We start from the raw sequence: 15,608 nt of genomic DNA, 5'->3' as shown, positions 1-15,608 counted from the left end.
CAAGATATAGAGTTTCTTAAACAAAGGTGCATATGGAGCCAGGTAATTAGAGGAGGTGGCTAGTCTTGCAAATGTATTTTGTATGATGAGTAATTTGTGTAGTTAGGAGGCATATTTACTGGCCCAGATATGGGTAAATTAAGCTGTAGTATAGAGTTAGGAAGCAAGCCTGGTGAACCAAACCACTAGTCTTTCTGATGATACCAGCAGATTTCATCACTTCGCTAGTGACAAATCGAATATGATCTTTCCAGGATAACTTTTCATCAACTAGAACTCAGAGGAATCTAGTGGATGTGACTTGTTCCATTTCATTCCCACCAACATTTAAAGATCATTTGTTTATCTGGAACCATTCAGAAAATGTGGCCATGCCTGAGTTGGCTTCATTAATCAAAATTCTTGTGTGATAAAATGTAATATGTATCCTCACCAAAGAGAAGGGGAAGTACGGTAGAAGACACAGCAGCAAGGTCATTGATATAGATTAGGAATAACACAGGTCACATTATCAACCCTGTGTCACAGCACAGGATATCTTGGCCCTGGTAGATGCACAGCCGTTTGCATATACAAATTGTTCTCTATCATAAACAGAACTATATAGCCAATTATGTATAATCATGAAAACCATAATAATGCAATTTAGAAAGTAACATTTCATGATCAACCATGTCAAAGTCTTTGGATGAATCTAAAAAGACGCAGAGAGCGTGTTCATTGTTGTCCAGGGCTGGAAAGATTTTATCCACAAGTTACAAAGGAGCTGTCACGTCCTGACCAGTAAAGGGGTTATTTGTTATTATAGTTTGGTCAGGACGTGGCAGGGGGTGTTTGTTTAGAGTGTTTCGGGGTTTGTTGGGCTATGTTCTTATGTAAGAGGGGTGTTTGTTTTATGTGTTTCGGGGTTTGTGGATAATGTTCTATGTTAGTATATTTCTATGTTCGTTCTAGTCTTTCTATTTCTATGTTTAGTTAATGGGGTTGACCTTCAATTGGAAGCAGCTGCTCCTCGTTGCTTCTAATTGAAGGTCCTATTTAAGAGGGGTGTGTTTCTTGTTTAGCTGTGTGCCTGACAAGACTGTTATCGTCGTTGTTTTTTTATACGTGTGTTTTGTTTCGGTTTTCCCTTCTTTCTTCCTATTAAAAAGAAGATGAGTATACACATTCCCGCTGCATTTTGGTCAAGTCCTTACGACACCCGTGACAGGGGCTATATATGTGGAGTAGTTTTTCAAAAACCATATTGATGCTCATGTAGAATATAGTGTTGATTTAAGCGTTTCAACATTCTCTTACACACCACATTTCTAGGATTTTAGAAAAACATGGTAGTACAGATATTGGGAAATAATTTGTGAAAGATATTAGATACCCAGATTTATAGAGGGGGATAACTTTTTTCAATTTTCAAATCTTTAGGAACAATACTACTAGTTTGGTGAAGATAATTCAGGAAGTAATTGAGGAAGACACTGATTAATTGAGGAAGACACTGATTTCACCAAAAAGGTACCAATCTCATCATGACCTTCTGCTGATATCTTTACCATTTACCTCCATCACCTCCATTACATCAGGAGGATCAAACTGAAGCAGAGAAGGGAAATGTCCCTTAATGTAATCCAAGGGATTGCCATCAGTTTTCTCAAATTTCTTTTACAGAGAGGAACCCACATTCACAAAAAAGTTATTACATTCTTATTTCCAACAATAAATTGAGATGGGATGGTTCTAGATGCCTTTTTCTTATTTAACAGTTGATTGATTTTCCAATTTGACTTGTATTATTTAAGGATTCTTGGAATTAGTCAAATATATTTTTGGGGATATCCGAAGTAGGTGAGTAAATTTGTTCTTTTACTTTTTGTAATTTGCAGAATCCATGGGGGAAGAAAGTGCCATTCCTATGAGCCCTCTCAATCTCCATGAGTTTAGGGTCCAGTTTGAGTTGATCTGCCAGCAGTGTCTTGGCCTTGACTTCTGTGTCATGCCAAGTTTCAGTCTTTACGTCCTCAATTCCATCAATTCAAATGTTATTGTGCCTCGATTGTTTTTTGAGGTAGTATCCTTTGGAAGAGTGCTTGTCAAGTGTTATTTGTAAAATGGTGAAATCCTCAGACATGGTTTTGAATGTGGTCTGGCTGGGGACATTCACCTCCGACTGCGTAAATTCCAAACTGTGTATAAATTCCGTTACGGCCTTAAACAGATCATCAACCCTTTTGTTGGTAGAATCCAGAAAGAGTTGCAGGAAGGACTTCAAGTTATTTTCCTGCAGATCTGTTACATCTTTATAGAAGTATTTTTGTTTATCCAGTAGTTCGTGGAGTGTAGTGCTTGATACGTACTCGTCTTCCGCATTGAGCTTTGCAGCGTTTTTCTGTATAGTATCAGCCATGCCACAAGCTTGTTGTGAGCAAAAATGAGTTCGCAAACACAACCCACAACCCGCTTCCCGAAGACAAGCTCTGCCAATAAAATGACCTACACACAACAGCAACTCACACTTGATCACACATGCACCAGTAGGATAAACAGAGAGAAAGAGGAGGACTTGCTCACTGTACTGTCCTGGCTGCACTTTACTAATCCAGTCAGTTAGTGCTGTGGATACAAGCAGTATGTGAAAACACCGGTCAAAGATGCTTGGGAGAGACAGCGGTAGGAGCATTCATTTATCCACGGAACGAGCAGCGGGAACGAGCAGCGGGAGCGAGCAGCGCAAACTTGGTGCCTCAATTAAAGCTACAATCCTTAATTGATACAATGACAAAGTGGACACCCTAGCCTCTGTTTTGGTAAAAACAAACTGAGGGATGAGCCTGGAGAAATGTAACCACTCTCAAATTCATAGACAGAGCTGTGGATGCAAGGACAGTTGTTACCATGTTTTGAGGCTATATAGTTTTTGTTTACATATATATTGTTTACATATTATATATTGTTATATATATTGTTTACCCCTATGATGTAACTGGAATGATGAGATAGATGCTCTTCTTCTATGTTTTTGTTTTATTATTTCACTGCCATACTGTGTTCGATCTTGTCTAGCCATCTTGTCTCAAGAGGATCACAATGGAAATAAGTCCCAGACTGTATTGTGTGTTATCGTCCATGATTTTATTAATGTGCATGTATGGCTTTTAAGTTTTATGTGTGCTTGTTTTTTAAAATGGTCAAATTAATAAACTAAACTTAACTAAACTACAAACTTCAGAGTAAAAAAAACATATATTTTTGGTTTTGATGGGGTACGACAGTTGAACTAAGCTCATGAGGCATAAGTTATATTCCTCAAGAATCAATAGTCAAATTGATGTAGCAGCTAAGGATTCTAGCTTTAAAACAATATATATATATATATATATATATTTTTTTTTTCTTTCTCTCTCTCTATCTCTTTCTTTCTCTCTCTCTCTCTCTGTCCCTGCCTCTCCCACACCACTCGTTCTCTCTCCCTCATCCCTCTCTCTCTTTCACTCTCTCTCCCCCTCTCCAGGCTGTGAGCCCTGTGGAGTGTGGTCATGACCAGCCAGGGCAGCAACAGTAGCAGGAAGGACGGCCATGCTGCTGACAGTACCCCCTCCTCCTCCACGCCCCCCCGCCCGCCCCCCGGCCCCAAGCTGCAGGTGCAGCGCTCCCTCTCCCGGGACACCATCACCATCCACTTCTCCGCCCTGGGACAAGAGGAGGACGAGGACGAGGAGCTGTATGGGTTTGGGGCGTCTGTGTCATCGTCCTCTGCAGGAGAGGAGTCAGAAGGGCTGGGTGGGATGGGGGGGAGGACTGAGGACCAGGGCATCGTGACGGCCTTGGAAGCCAGCGAGGAGCTAGTGTTTGATGCTGGAGGGATTGGGGCCACCACTACCATTGCTGTGTCCTCTACCACTCTACCCCACAGCCCAGCCCTGCCCATCCTCCCCTCCTCCATGCACACCCCCCTCCATTCCCCCCCTGCTTGCTCCTCCTGGCCCTCTGATCACACAAGGCCCACGATCCCTCCCACCTCCTCCTCCACCACCTCCTCCCCGTCTCGCTCCGCAGCCCTGCCCTCCAAGCCTTTCCTCAGCCTCAGGTCCCTGTCCAATGAAATGATGGTTGCCCCTCCTTCTTCTGCCGGACGCCACCGCCACCATCTGATGAAGACGTTCGTCAAGTCTCTCTCCACGGACAACACCAGGCCCGACCACCAGGAGGCGCCCTCACCACCATCTCTCTCCCAGCAGCGCCCACCTCCAGACTCCCGCGTCAACAACCTGCAGCTCTTCAAGCAGTTGGGCCAGCCGATGGGTTCCACCACGTTTGGGGGTGGTGACTCCAAGACGGCCCCCTCCTCACCCCTCACCTCCCCGGCCGACGGGAGGTGTTTCTTCAAGGTGCAAGAGATGGAGGCCAGGATTGAGGATACTAGGAGGCGTTTGTCGGAGGTCATGTGTGAGCCAATGCATCTGTTCAGTAAGTTCATGGGCGACGAGGCTGGAGGCGGGGCCGAGGGAGGAGGTACAGGGGGGGGTGCCTCCGCTACCCACCGCTCCCTCTCCCTCAGCGCCACGGAGCTCACCAACCTGGCAGGCCTCAATGGGCACGCAGAGAGCAACAACAACTACAGCATCAAAGAGGAGGGGGGCAACTCTGAAGGAGAGGAGGAGGAAGAGGAGGAAGAGGAGACCCCTACTGGTGAAGCCTCAGCAGACTCTGTCTTCTCCTCTCCTCCAGCCAAGTCCTCCAGGACCTCCAGGGTCTCCTCCCCTCCTCCTCTCCCCAGGTCCTCCTTCCTCGCCCTGGGTCACTGCTCCATGTCGGCCCTAGTCCGCCTGGAGGACGAGGAGTTCTGTGAGCTCTACAGTGAAGACTTTGAGCTCTGTACTGACACTGAGACACCGGACGGGGAGCGGCCCGGGTCCCTGCAGATCCAAACAGGAAGCACGGGCGTCTGCAGTGAAGCCGAGTCCGACGAAGAGGAGGAAGACTTACCAAACGTGCCCATCACTGGCCTCCTCTTCTTCACATGTCTAGTCTACAGTTACCTGGTATTCCCCCTGCCACCCTATTTGTGTGCGGTGGTGCAGGGGGTGGCAGCAGGGTTCATGCTGGCTATACTGGTGGTGTGGCTGTCGGCTCCGGAGGTCTCCAGCTGCAGTGGGACCAGGCAGGGCAGACGAAGGGGGGAGCAGTGGAACGTGGCCCAGCTGGATATCAAAGAACCTGGAATCTTTAAGGTAGGTCACTGTGTTAGCAGTTTAGTGCTAAGTATTTAGAAATTTGACGACTTACGTCTGAAATTAGTGCCAAAGCAATTGGGAAAAAACTGTAAAGGGTGCATTAGTATAAGACTGGAACAAAAGCCTGCTCAACTCTCCAGAACCAGAGTTTGTGACTGAACACTGTCCTACGTTTCACAGCCTATCCCTGTATTTTTGTGTAAGGTTATGACATAGAAAGCTTTCTACCCAAGAGGATAGATAATAGATGTATAAATGCAACAATAAAGATATTGTCATGGATAGGCATACTTTTCTGTTGTGCAACGACCAAGGTATATTTAAGGCAGATCACATAGAAAGGAGCCTGACATCTTAGATAGGCTGTGTCCTTCCCTTAGTGGTAGCTGTCATCACTATGGACAGATAGCCTGACATCTTAGATAGGCTGTGTCCTTCCCTTAGTAGTACCTGTCATCACTGTGGACAGATAGCCTGACATCTTAGATAGGCTGTGTCCTTCCCTTAGTAGTACCTATCATCACTGTGGACAGATAGCCTGACATCTTAGATAGGCTGTGTCCTTCCCTTAGTAGTAGCTGTCATCACTGTGGACAGATAGCCTGACATCTTAGATAGGCTGTGTCCTTCCCTTAGTAGTAGCTGTCATCACTGTGGACAGATAGCCTGACATCTTAGATAGGCTGTGTCCTTCCCTTAGTAGTAGCTGTCATCACTGTGGACAGATAGCCTGACATCTTAGATAGGCTGTGTCCTTCCCTTAGTAGTAGCTGTCATCACTGTGGACAGATAGCCTGACATCTTAGATAGGCTGTGTCCTTCCCTTAGTAGTAGCTGTCATCACTGTGGACAGGTAGCCTGCAGCTTCTATTGAGTTAGCAAGCTGAGCACATGTTGCTGATAGCGTCTACAAGATAAACAGCTGATACATGGCTGGCTTTTCCCCAGTGGGACTCGGAAAGAGTAGGGAGGATCTACAAGAATGCGTCCCACATGGCACCCTATTCCCTTTGTAGTGCACTACTTTTGACCAAGGCCTATAGGGTTCTGGTTGAACATAGTGCACCATATAGGGATTAGGTTGCCATTTGGGACGCAAACCAATTCTCCATATCGCGTCTCTGTTTGTCGTTAAAGTTCAGGAATAAAACCTGATGGCTGCTCACTTTATCAGATAGGACCTGAAGCCATTCAGTAAATGTCTGTAGATATCCGTCTTCTTCCCTCTCTTGAATTGCTAAACAGCATGGTTGCCAAGGTAACAATTCTCCTCCCTCCATGAATCCTAATATCCACACCAGTACTTTTCAGTCGGCTTGGGTTATTACACCATTAAACATTACACTGGCTTAAATATTGGGATGTACAACCTCTCCTGAATGCTCATGCAGCATTCACAATGGTGGCTTCCCAGTGGGATAGAGAAACATTGGCTGGATAACAAATACATCAAAGTCCGGTGTGGCTCAGCATGGTGCTTGCAACACCAGGGTTGTGGGTTTGATTCCCATAGGGGACCAGTATGAAGATGTATTCACTCACTACTGTAATAAGACTCTGGATAAGAGTGCTAAATGACTAATCTAACATCCTCATTGGGCTATCCAACAACATACTGAGGCTATATAGCGTTCCCTCCAGCTGCATTGGGGTTTGCCCTGAAACAACCTCACAGATTAAATGGTCTGTTGATTTGTCAAGCGTTCTCCTTTTAACCCAGTCAATGTGCTGGAAACTGAAGCAGAGGAGACACGCTTAGCGCTTGGCTAGCGGTTATGTAAGCGTGTGTTTGTGTTCTTATTTGAGTGTGTGTTTGTGTTCTTATTTGAGTGTGTGTGTGTGTGTGTGTACTTGTGCGTGTGTGTTTGAACCCGTGTGGCCACATGAGCTCAATAGCCTCAGGCTACAGCTGTACTGGAGAGAGGCTCTCTGGTCACGTGGAACACAGCCCAACATAGCGCCTGTGGAACCACAGAATATAGCCAGCTAAAGGAGGGGTCATACGGGTCAACTCTCACCCACAGTCACGCTATGATGTCATCATGCCCATGATGGAACTCATGAAGTAACGTCTCCCCGTCTCTGAAGAGAACTGAACAGACCGTTGTTGTTGTTTAGAGGAAGCCATGTTGTGATACTATCTCCACATATCAACATGAAGTAACGTCTCCCCGTCTCTGAAGAGAACTGAACAGACCGTTGTTGTTTAGAGGAAGCCATGTTGTGATACTATCTCCACATATCAACATGAAGTAACGTCTCCCCGTCTCTGAAGAGAACTGAACAGACCGTTGTTGTTGTTTAGAGGAAGCCATGTTGTGATACTATCTCCACATATCAACATGAAGTAACGTCTCCCCGTCTCTGAAGAGAACTGAACAGACCGTTGTTGTTGTTTAGAGGAAGCCATGTTGTGATACTATCTCCACATATCAACATGAAGTAACGTCTCCCCGTCTCTGAAGAGAACTGAACAGACCGTTGTTGTTGTTTAGAGGAAGCATGTTGTGATACTATCTCCACATATCAACATGAAGTAACGTCTCCCCGTCTCTGAAGAGAACTGAACAGACCGTTGTTGTTGTTTAGAGGAAGCCATGTTGTGATACTATCTCCACATATCAACATGAAGTAACGTCTCCCCGTCTCTGAAGAGAACTGAACAGACCGTTGTTGTTGTTTAGAGGAAGCCATGTTGTGATACTATCTCCACATATCAACATGAAGTAACGTCTCCCCGTCTCTGAAGAGAACTGAACAGACCGTTGTTGTTGTTTAGAGGAAGCCATGTTGTGATACTATCTCCACATATCAACATGAAGTAACGTCTCCCCGTCTCTGAAGAGAACTGAACAGACCGTTGTTGTTTAGAGGAAGCCATGTTGTGATACTATCTCCACATATCAACATGAAGTAACGTCTCCCCGTCTCTGAAGAGAACTGAACAGACCGTTGTTGTTGTTTAGAGGAAGCCATGTTGTGATACTATCTCCACATATCAACATGAAGTAACGTCTCCCCGTCTCTGAAGAGAACTGAACAGACCGTTGTTGTTGTTTAGAGGAAGCCATGTTGTGATACTATCTCCACATATCAACATGCTCTGGATGATTATCCCACTATGATGTTAGTATGGACCAGGACTGTCAGCTAAAAGTTGGAGACCGTGTGGTTATGCGGTTGTATTGCAGCCGATCACACTCCCCAATTAGTGTGTGTGTGTTTGTGTGTGTTTGTGTGTGCGTGTCATTCGTGCATATTATTAGTCTCCATGTTGTTCCATGCGTCGGTCTGAGAGTTAACAGTGTGTGTTGTTCTCATTAACAGGGCTGGATGAACCAGATGTCCAGCTATGACCTAGAGATGTACCATGCCACTCTGACCCACTCTGTGTATGTACGTCTGGAGGGCTCCACCCTGCGCCTGTCCAAACCCAACCGCAACATCGCCCGGCGGGCCACGCACAACGAGCCCAAACCTGACGTCACCTACATCAGCCAGAAGATCTACGACCTCACCGACAGCAAGGTGTGTGTGTCTGTCCGTCTGTCTGTGGAACTTGTTGTATGGTCGTTTGCGGATGGATGCGCCATTTTGTTTGTGTATGTCTAAGACAGAGAGGGAGGGAAAGGGAAATACGATGTGCAAGTGGCGTCGTCCTACGTCATACTTCCGGGTCCTGTCCCCAAATCTCTTGAATGGGCTCGACGATTATATCATTAAATCCGTGAAAACGCGGTCATTTAAGATACAGTTGAAGTCGGAAGTTTACATACACTTAGCTTGGAGTCATTAAGTAGTTTTTCCAACAATTGTTTACAGACAGATTATTTCACTTATAATTCACTGTATCACAATTCCAGTGGGTCAGAAGTTTACATACATTAAGTTGACTGTGCCTTTGAACAGCTTGGAAAATTCCAGAAAATTATGTCATGGCTTTAGAAGCTTCTGATAGGCTAATTGACATCATTTGAGTCAATTGGAGGTGTACCTGTGGATGTATTTCAAGGCCTACCTTCAAACTCAGTGCCTCTTTGCTTGACGTCATGGGAAAATCAAAAGAAATCAGCCAAGACCTCAGAAAAAAAATTGTAGACCTCCACAAGTCTGGTTCATCATTGGGAGCAATTTCCAAGCGCCTGAAGGTACCACGTTCATCTGTACAAACAATAGTACGCAAGTATAAACACCATGGGACCACGCAGCCATCATACCGCTCAGGAAGGAGACGCATTCTGTTTTCTAGAGATGAAGGTACTTTGGTGCGAAAAGTGCAAATCAATCCCAGAACAACAGCAAAGGACCTTGTGAAGATGCTGGAGGAAACAGGTACAAAAGTATCTATATCCACAGTAAAACGAGTCCTATATCGACAGCAAGGAAGAAGCCACTGCTCCAAAACCGCCATAAAAATGCCAGACAATGGTTTGCAACTGCACATGGGGGCAAAGATCGTACTTTTTGGAGAAATGTCCTCAGGTCTGATGAAACATAAATTGAACTGTTTGGCCATAATGACCATCGTTATGTTTGGAGGAAAAGGGGGAGGCTTGCAAGCAGAAGAACACCATCCCAACCGTGAAGCACGGAGGTGGCAGCATCATGTTGTGGGGGTGCTTTGCTGCAGGAGAGACTGGTGCACTTCACAAAACAGATGGCATCATGAGGAACAAAAATTATGTGGATATATTGAAGCTACATCTCAAGACATCAGTCAGGAAGTTAAAACTTGGTCGCAAATGGGTCTTCCAAATGGACAATGACCCCAAGAATACTTCCAAAGTTGTGGCAAAATGGCTTAAGGACAACATAGTCAAGGTATTTTAGTGGCCATCACAAAGCCCTGACCTCAATCCCATAGAACATTTGTGGGCAGAACTGAAAAACCGTGTGCGAGCAAGGAGGCCTACAAACCTGACTGAGTTACACCAGCTCTGTCAGGAGAAATGGGCCAAAATTCACCCAACTTATTGTGGGAAGCTTATGGAAGGCTACCCGAAACATTTGACCCAAGTTAAACAATTTAAAGGCAGTGCTACCAAATACTAATTGAGTGTATGTAAACTTCTGACCCACTGGGAATGTGATGAAAGAAATAAAAGCTGAAAGAAATAATTCTCTCAACTATTATTCTGGGATTTCACATTCTTAAAAAAAGTGGTGATCCTAACTGACCTAAGACAGGGCATTTTTACTACGATTAAATGTCAGGAATTGTGAAAAACTGAGTTTAAATGTATTTGGCTAAGGTGTATGTAAACTTCCGACTGTATATAAAATTATATTTGTGTTTTTGGATGAATTTACCTCTGAAGTTTGTGTGCTGAAGACCGTGCTGAAGACCATATGTTTTTGCCCATTCAAAACGCAAAACTACAAGGCTACTTCCTGAAAAACGACACGTCACTTTCATATCATATATGGTGCACATTTGTGTATGACTGTGTATGTGTTTGGGCATACAGATATTGAAGTGGGCCTCCCTCACAAGTGATATAAATACCTGTATCTGTCCAGTCAGCCTAATATTTTTAGAACACCCCCAAGAGGTTCATGTAGTGTGTAACATCCAAATGTGTCCCCAGATCCACCTGGTGCCCCAGAGCCTGGCCAGGAAGCGCGTGTGGAACAAGAAGTACCCCATCTGTATCGAGCTGGCCAAGCAGGAGGACTTCATGTCCAAGGTCCAGGCCCAGGGAGAGAGGCCCGATCCTGGGGAAGAGAAGCCGGCCGGGGTGGGGGAGAAGGGGGAGAAGCTGGAGGGTCCAGGTGGAGCTGGGGGTGGAGAGGAGCCCAGGAAACCCCCAGGGGAGCGGGATCTGACCCTGTTCCTGTTTGGGAGGACGGGTCGGGAGAAAGAAGAATGGTTCAGGAGGATTTTGGTGGCATCCAGACTTAAGTCTGAGGCTAATAAAACATCCAGTGAGCATCCAGTGGGCGGTGAGGGAACATTCAGATGAACACACAGACAGCTGTACTTTTTGGAGACCAACAATTGATTCCCATTCAAAATCCTATTCTCCCTAACCTTAACCCTAACCCTAATTCTAAGAGGATTACAGACAGGGTTAGCTAAACATTAACATATGTGAAATGATTTCCAATAGAATTTGAACCCAGGTGTGGTTGTCGTTGCCTAACAGACTGGCCTCACAGACTGGAGGCAGAGAGCAGGAGTAGCAGCCGTGGCAGCCTCATGGACGAGCCCAGTCAGAAGGACCCTTCCCTGGCCGGAGGGGTCAGGCAGAAGATGCTGCTGGACTACAACGTCTACATGGCCAAGTACGTCACCCCCCTGCCCCCGCTGGACAGCCCCCCGGCCAGCAGCCCCTCCCACAGCCCAGAGGGCAGCCCTGGAGCCACCAAGAAGGTAGGGTTGATGGGGGAGACCACAGAGATCTTATTCATTCTATATGTAATTCTATGGAGGTGACCATGTTGACACAGGCTGATCAGATAGCCATGTAGACATGTAGTTAGTGTGGCCATGTAATAGCATGTAACTATACTGAACAATAAACAACTATACTAAGCAACATGCAACAATTTCAAAGAGTTACAGCTCAAATAAGGAAATCAGCCAATTGAAATAAATTCATTAGATCCAAATCTATGGATTTCACATGACTGGGAATACACAAACAGCAGGGGTTCAAACTTTAGAACCCAGTTCCTACATTTGAGTATAAAAATTGATTTTATTAAACAAAACTATGCTATATTTTTATCTCTGGGACCCTCAGGATGACAAATCAGAGCAAGATTATGGAATGTAAGTACATTATTTACCTTCAGAGGTGAATGTATCAAACCAAGTGCCGTGATAGTTTTTTGTTGTTGTGCACTCTCCTCAAACAGTAGCATGGTATTTTTTTTACTGTAATGGCTACTGTAAATTGGACAGTGCAGTTAGATTAACAAGAATGTAAGCTTTCTGCACATATAAGACATGTCTATGTCCTGGAAAGTTGGATGTTACTTACAACATCATTCTAGTCACATTAGCGCACGTTAGCAACAACCATCCCGATATAGGGACACCGATCCGGTAGAGGAAAAAAAAAACGAGGGGCATGGATCAGAAAACCAAGCATAGAGTTGATCAGGCTGTTGATTGTGGCCTGTGGAATGTTGTCCTATTCCTCTTCAATGGCTGTGCGAAGTTGCTGGATATTTGGCGGGAACTGGAACACACTATCGTGCACGTCTATCCAGAGCATCCCAAACATGCTCAATGGGTGAAATGTCTGGTGAGACCATGGAAGAACTGGGACATTTTCAGCTTCCAGGAATTGTGTATAGATCCTTGCGACATGGGGCTGTGCATTATCATGCTGAAACATGAGGTGATGGAGGCGGATGAATGGCAAGACAAATTGCCATCAATAAAATGAAATTTTGTTTGTTGTCCGTGGCTTATGCCTGCCCATACCATAACCCCACCGCCACAATGGGGTACCGCTTGCCCACATGACACCATACATTGTCTGACATCTGCCCGGTACAGTTGATACCGAGATATATCCATGAAGAGCACACTTCTCCAACGTGCCAGTGACCATCAAAGGTGAGCATTTGCCCACTGAAGTCGGTGATGAAGCCAGACAGCAGTCAGGTCAAGACCCTGGTGAGGATGACCAGCATGCAGATGAGCTTCCCTGAGACGGTTTCTGACAGTTGGTGCAGAAATTCTTTGGTTGTGCAAACCCACAGTTTCATCAGCTGCGGTTGTGAGGCTGGTTGGACATACTGCCAAATTCTCTAAAACGACGTTGGTAAAGAAATGAACATTCAATTCTCTGGCAACAGCTCTGGTGGACATTCCTGCAGTCAGCATGCCAATTGCACATTCCCTCAAAACTAGAGACATCTGTGGCATTGTGTTGTGTGACAAAACTGCACATTTTAGAGCTGCCTTTTATTGTCCCCATTACAAGGTGCACCTGTGTAATGATCATGCTGTTTATCTTGGCAAAGGAGAAACGCTCACTAACAGAGATGTAAACAAATTTGTGCACAACATTTGAGAGAAACAATCTTTCTGTGCATATGGAAAATTTCAGCTCATGAAACATAGGACCAACACTTTACATGTTGCGTTTATATTTTTGTTCAGTATACATTCAAACTCTAAGCAATGAGAAAGTATTCTCCATTCGTTTCACATACAATTGTATATACCCTGGACCTGACCTCTAAAATCAGTTGGATATAGAGTATGTATGTTTACTACGTTTGTCTCACTACCTGTTACTCCCACGTTGTTCCTGTCAGTTACCCAGCAGCCCGTGCGAGCGGCCGGGGCGAGGGGCGGTGCCAGAGGCGTGGGTGAACGCCTTGATAGGCCGGGTGTTCTGGGACTTCCTGGGGGAGAAGTACTGGGCTGACATGGTCTCCAAAAAGATCCAGATGAAGCTCAGTAAGATCAGAGTGAGTACTGGCATCATATCTCCTCTCCCTCCACATACAGTCAGCGTGTATATTCTTCTTATCTGTCTTTGTCCCAGAGAGCTCTTTGTCGATAGTCCTTTTTAAATTCCAAGCGTCTTCTCCTCACTTACTTCTCAACACACCAGAGGGAAATGAGATGTAACTCAGAGAAAACACACGTGTAAGAAAGGAGACTGTCCTGAGGTGTAAATATCCTGTGTGTTACAGCTGCCGTACTTTATGAATGAGCTGGCTCTGACAGCGCTGGACATGGGCTTCTCCATTCCCAAGATCCTCCATGCCTCCAAGCCCTCTGTAGACCACCAAGGTAGGACACTCTCTCTCTCTCTCTCTCTCCCTGCTTTCTCTTCTCCCTCTCTATCTTTTCTCCTCTCCCTCCTCCTATCATCTCCTCTCTTTCCCCCTCCCTTCTGCCTTTTGTTTCAGTCTCCACATACCTCTGCCTTTATGAACCAGAGTAATTAACATTTTGCCTCACTCTTCCATGCAGAACTGGTTTAACTCAGCGATATTTGTGGGTTTTCAAACATGAACTGTTCGTTTCAAGTCCTGCCACATCTCAATTGGGATTAGGTCTGGACTTTGACTAGGCCATTCCAAAACTTCAAATGTGTTGCTTTTTAGCCATTTTCATGTAGACTTGATTGTGTGTTTTGGATCATTGTCATGCTGCATGACCCAGCTGCGCTTCAGCTCACAGACGGATGGCCTGACATTCTCCTGTAGAATTCTCTGATACAGAGCAGAATTCATGGTACCATCCCAGTACCACCACCATGCTCAACCGTTGGCATAAGGTTCTTACTGTGGAATGCAGTGTTAGGTTTTCGCCAGGCATAATGGGACCCATGTCGTCCAAAATGTTATACGTTTCACTCATCTATCCATAAAACTAAAATAAAAACAATTGAATAAAAAAATAAAAAGGATCATCCAGGTGCTTTTTGACAAACTTGAGTCAACTTTTTGGATGAGATGGGTCCCATTATGTCTTGGCATTGGGTGTTGCATAACTTTGTTTATGAAATAAATCAATTAAGTAATTGTTGTGTTATTTGTTCACTCAGGTTCCCTTTATCTAATATTAGGTTTGGTTGAAGATCTGATAACATTTAGTATGAAAAATATGCAAAAGTAGAGAAAGTTAGAAAGTGGGCAGATACTTTTTCACAACACTGTAGATGTAATTGATTAGGATCTAAAAGGCCAAACTAGATCAGCACTCCAACTGAGAATGTGAATACAGCCCGAGGCACATTGATATGTCTGACTTTGGGAGGGGATGAGGGGGAGAAGTGGGAGGCTAGTGAGGAGAGTGGGAGGTCATATTGATCCAATCATTTAACTATATTCTGATGTAGTTGCGAGTGTGTGGGTTAAGTCTGTTTTTCATGTTTTACCTGAAAAACCTTTCATTGCTAAGCTTGAATGTCTCACTGTCTTGCTTTAACGGTCCACTTCCCCTAAAGGCCCAGTGCAGTCAAAATTCTGTTTTTCCCTGATTGTGTGTCATATTGTACAACAGCTGATGAAACTAACACTGTAATGGAGTTTTGGCTGACCTGGTGACATCAACAGGCGGTATACGTTTTAATAGACCAAAAACAAAGAGAGTTCTAAACCTCTCTGACAATACCAGCTAGTTTTCAGTTTTCCCCTCCCCATTCAGACCACTCCCAGACAGTCCTAGTAAAATTATAGCTTTTTTTGCCAAAAAGCATTTTCTTTGGGGACCATTTTAATTCAAAACAATCACAGTAAGGTACTTAATTGTTACCCAGAAATGATTTGATATTGAGATAAAAAGGCTGCATTGGGCCTTTAAAGCTACAGTCTGAGATTTGGGAAGCTTTCCATATTCAATTCAAGGTTAAGGGTTAAACTCCTAAGGCTCTACTGCGGCGTTTCTCAAACTCGTTCCTGGGG

At 44.8% G+C, this 15,608-nt stretch overlaps 1 protein-coding gene across 2 annotated transcripts in view; it reads left to right on the top strand.

Annotated features, from left to right (window-relative positions):
- Positions 1 to 15,608, top strand: part of tex2 (testis expressed 2) — a 44,418-nt gene that overhangs the window by 17,143 nt on the left and 11,667 nt on the right. For both annotated transcript variants that reach the window (XM_045720000.2, XM_045719999.2), the window contains exons 3-8: positions 3,506 to 5,225; positions 8,556 to 8,756; positions 10,817 to 11,171; positions 11,375 to 11,601; positions 13,506 to 13,661; positions 13,890 to 13,989. In XM_045720000.2, the coding sequence (XP_045575956.2) occupies positions 3,531 to 5,225; positions 8,556 to 8,756; positions 10,817 to 11,171; positions 11,375 to 11,601; positions 13,506 to 13,661; positions 13,890 to 13,989 (2,734 nt within the window). In that variant the 5' untranslated portion in view covers positions 3,506 to 3,530. The remainder of the gene's footprint in view (positions 1 to 3,505; positions 5,226 to 8,555; positions 8,757 to 10,816; positions 11,172 to 11,374; positions 11,602 to 13,505; positions 13,662 to 13,889; positions 13,990 to 15,608) is intronic.

Source organism: Salmo salar, chromosome 06 (genome assembly GCF_965601325.2).
Source record: "Salmo salar chromosome 06, fSalSal1, whole genome shotgun sequence".
In the NCBI taxonomy this organism is placed as follows: Eukaryota; Metazoa; Chordata; class Actinopteri; order Salmoniformes; family Salmonidae; genus Salmo; species Salmo salar.
Note: the sequence above shows the minus strand (reverse complement) of the source record. Positions and strands in the feature narration are given on the sequence as shown.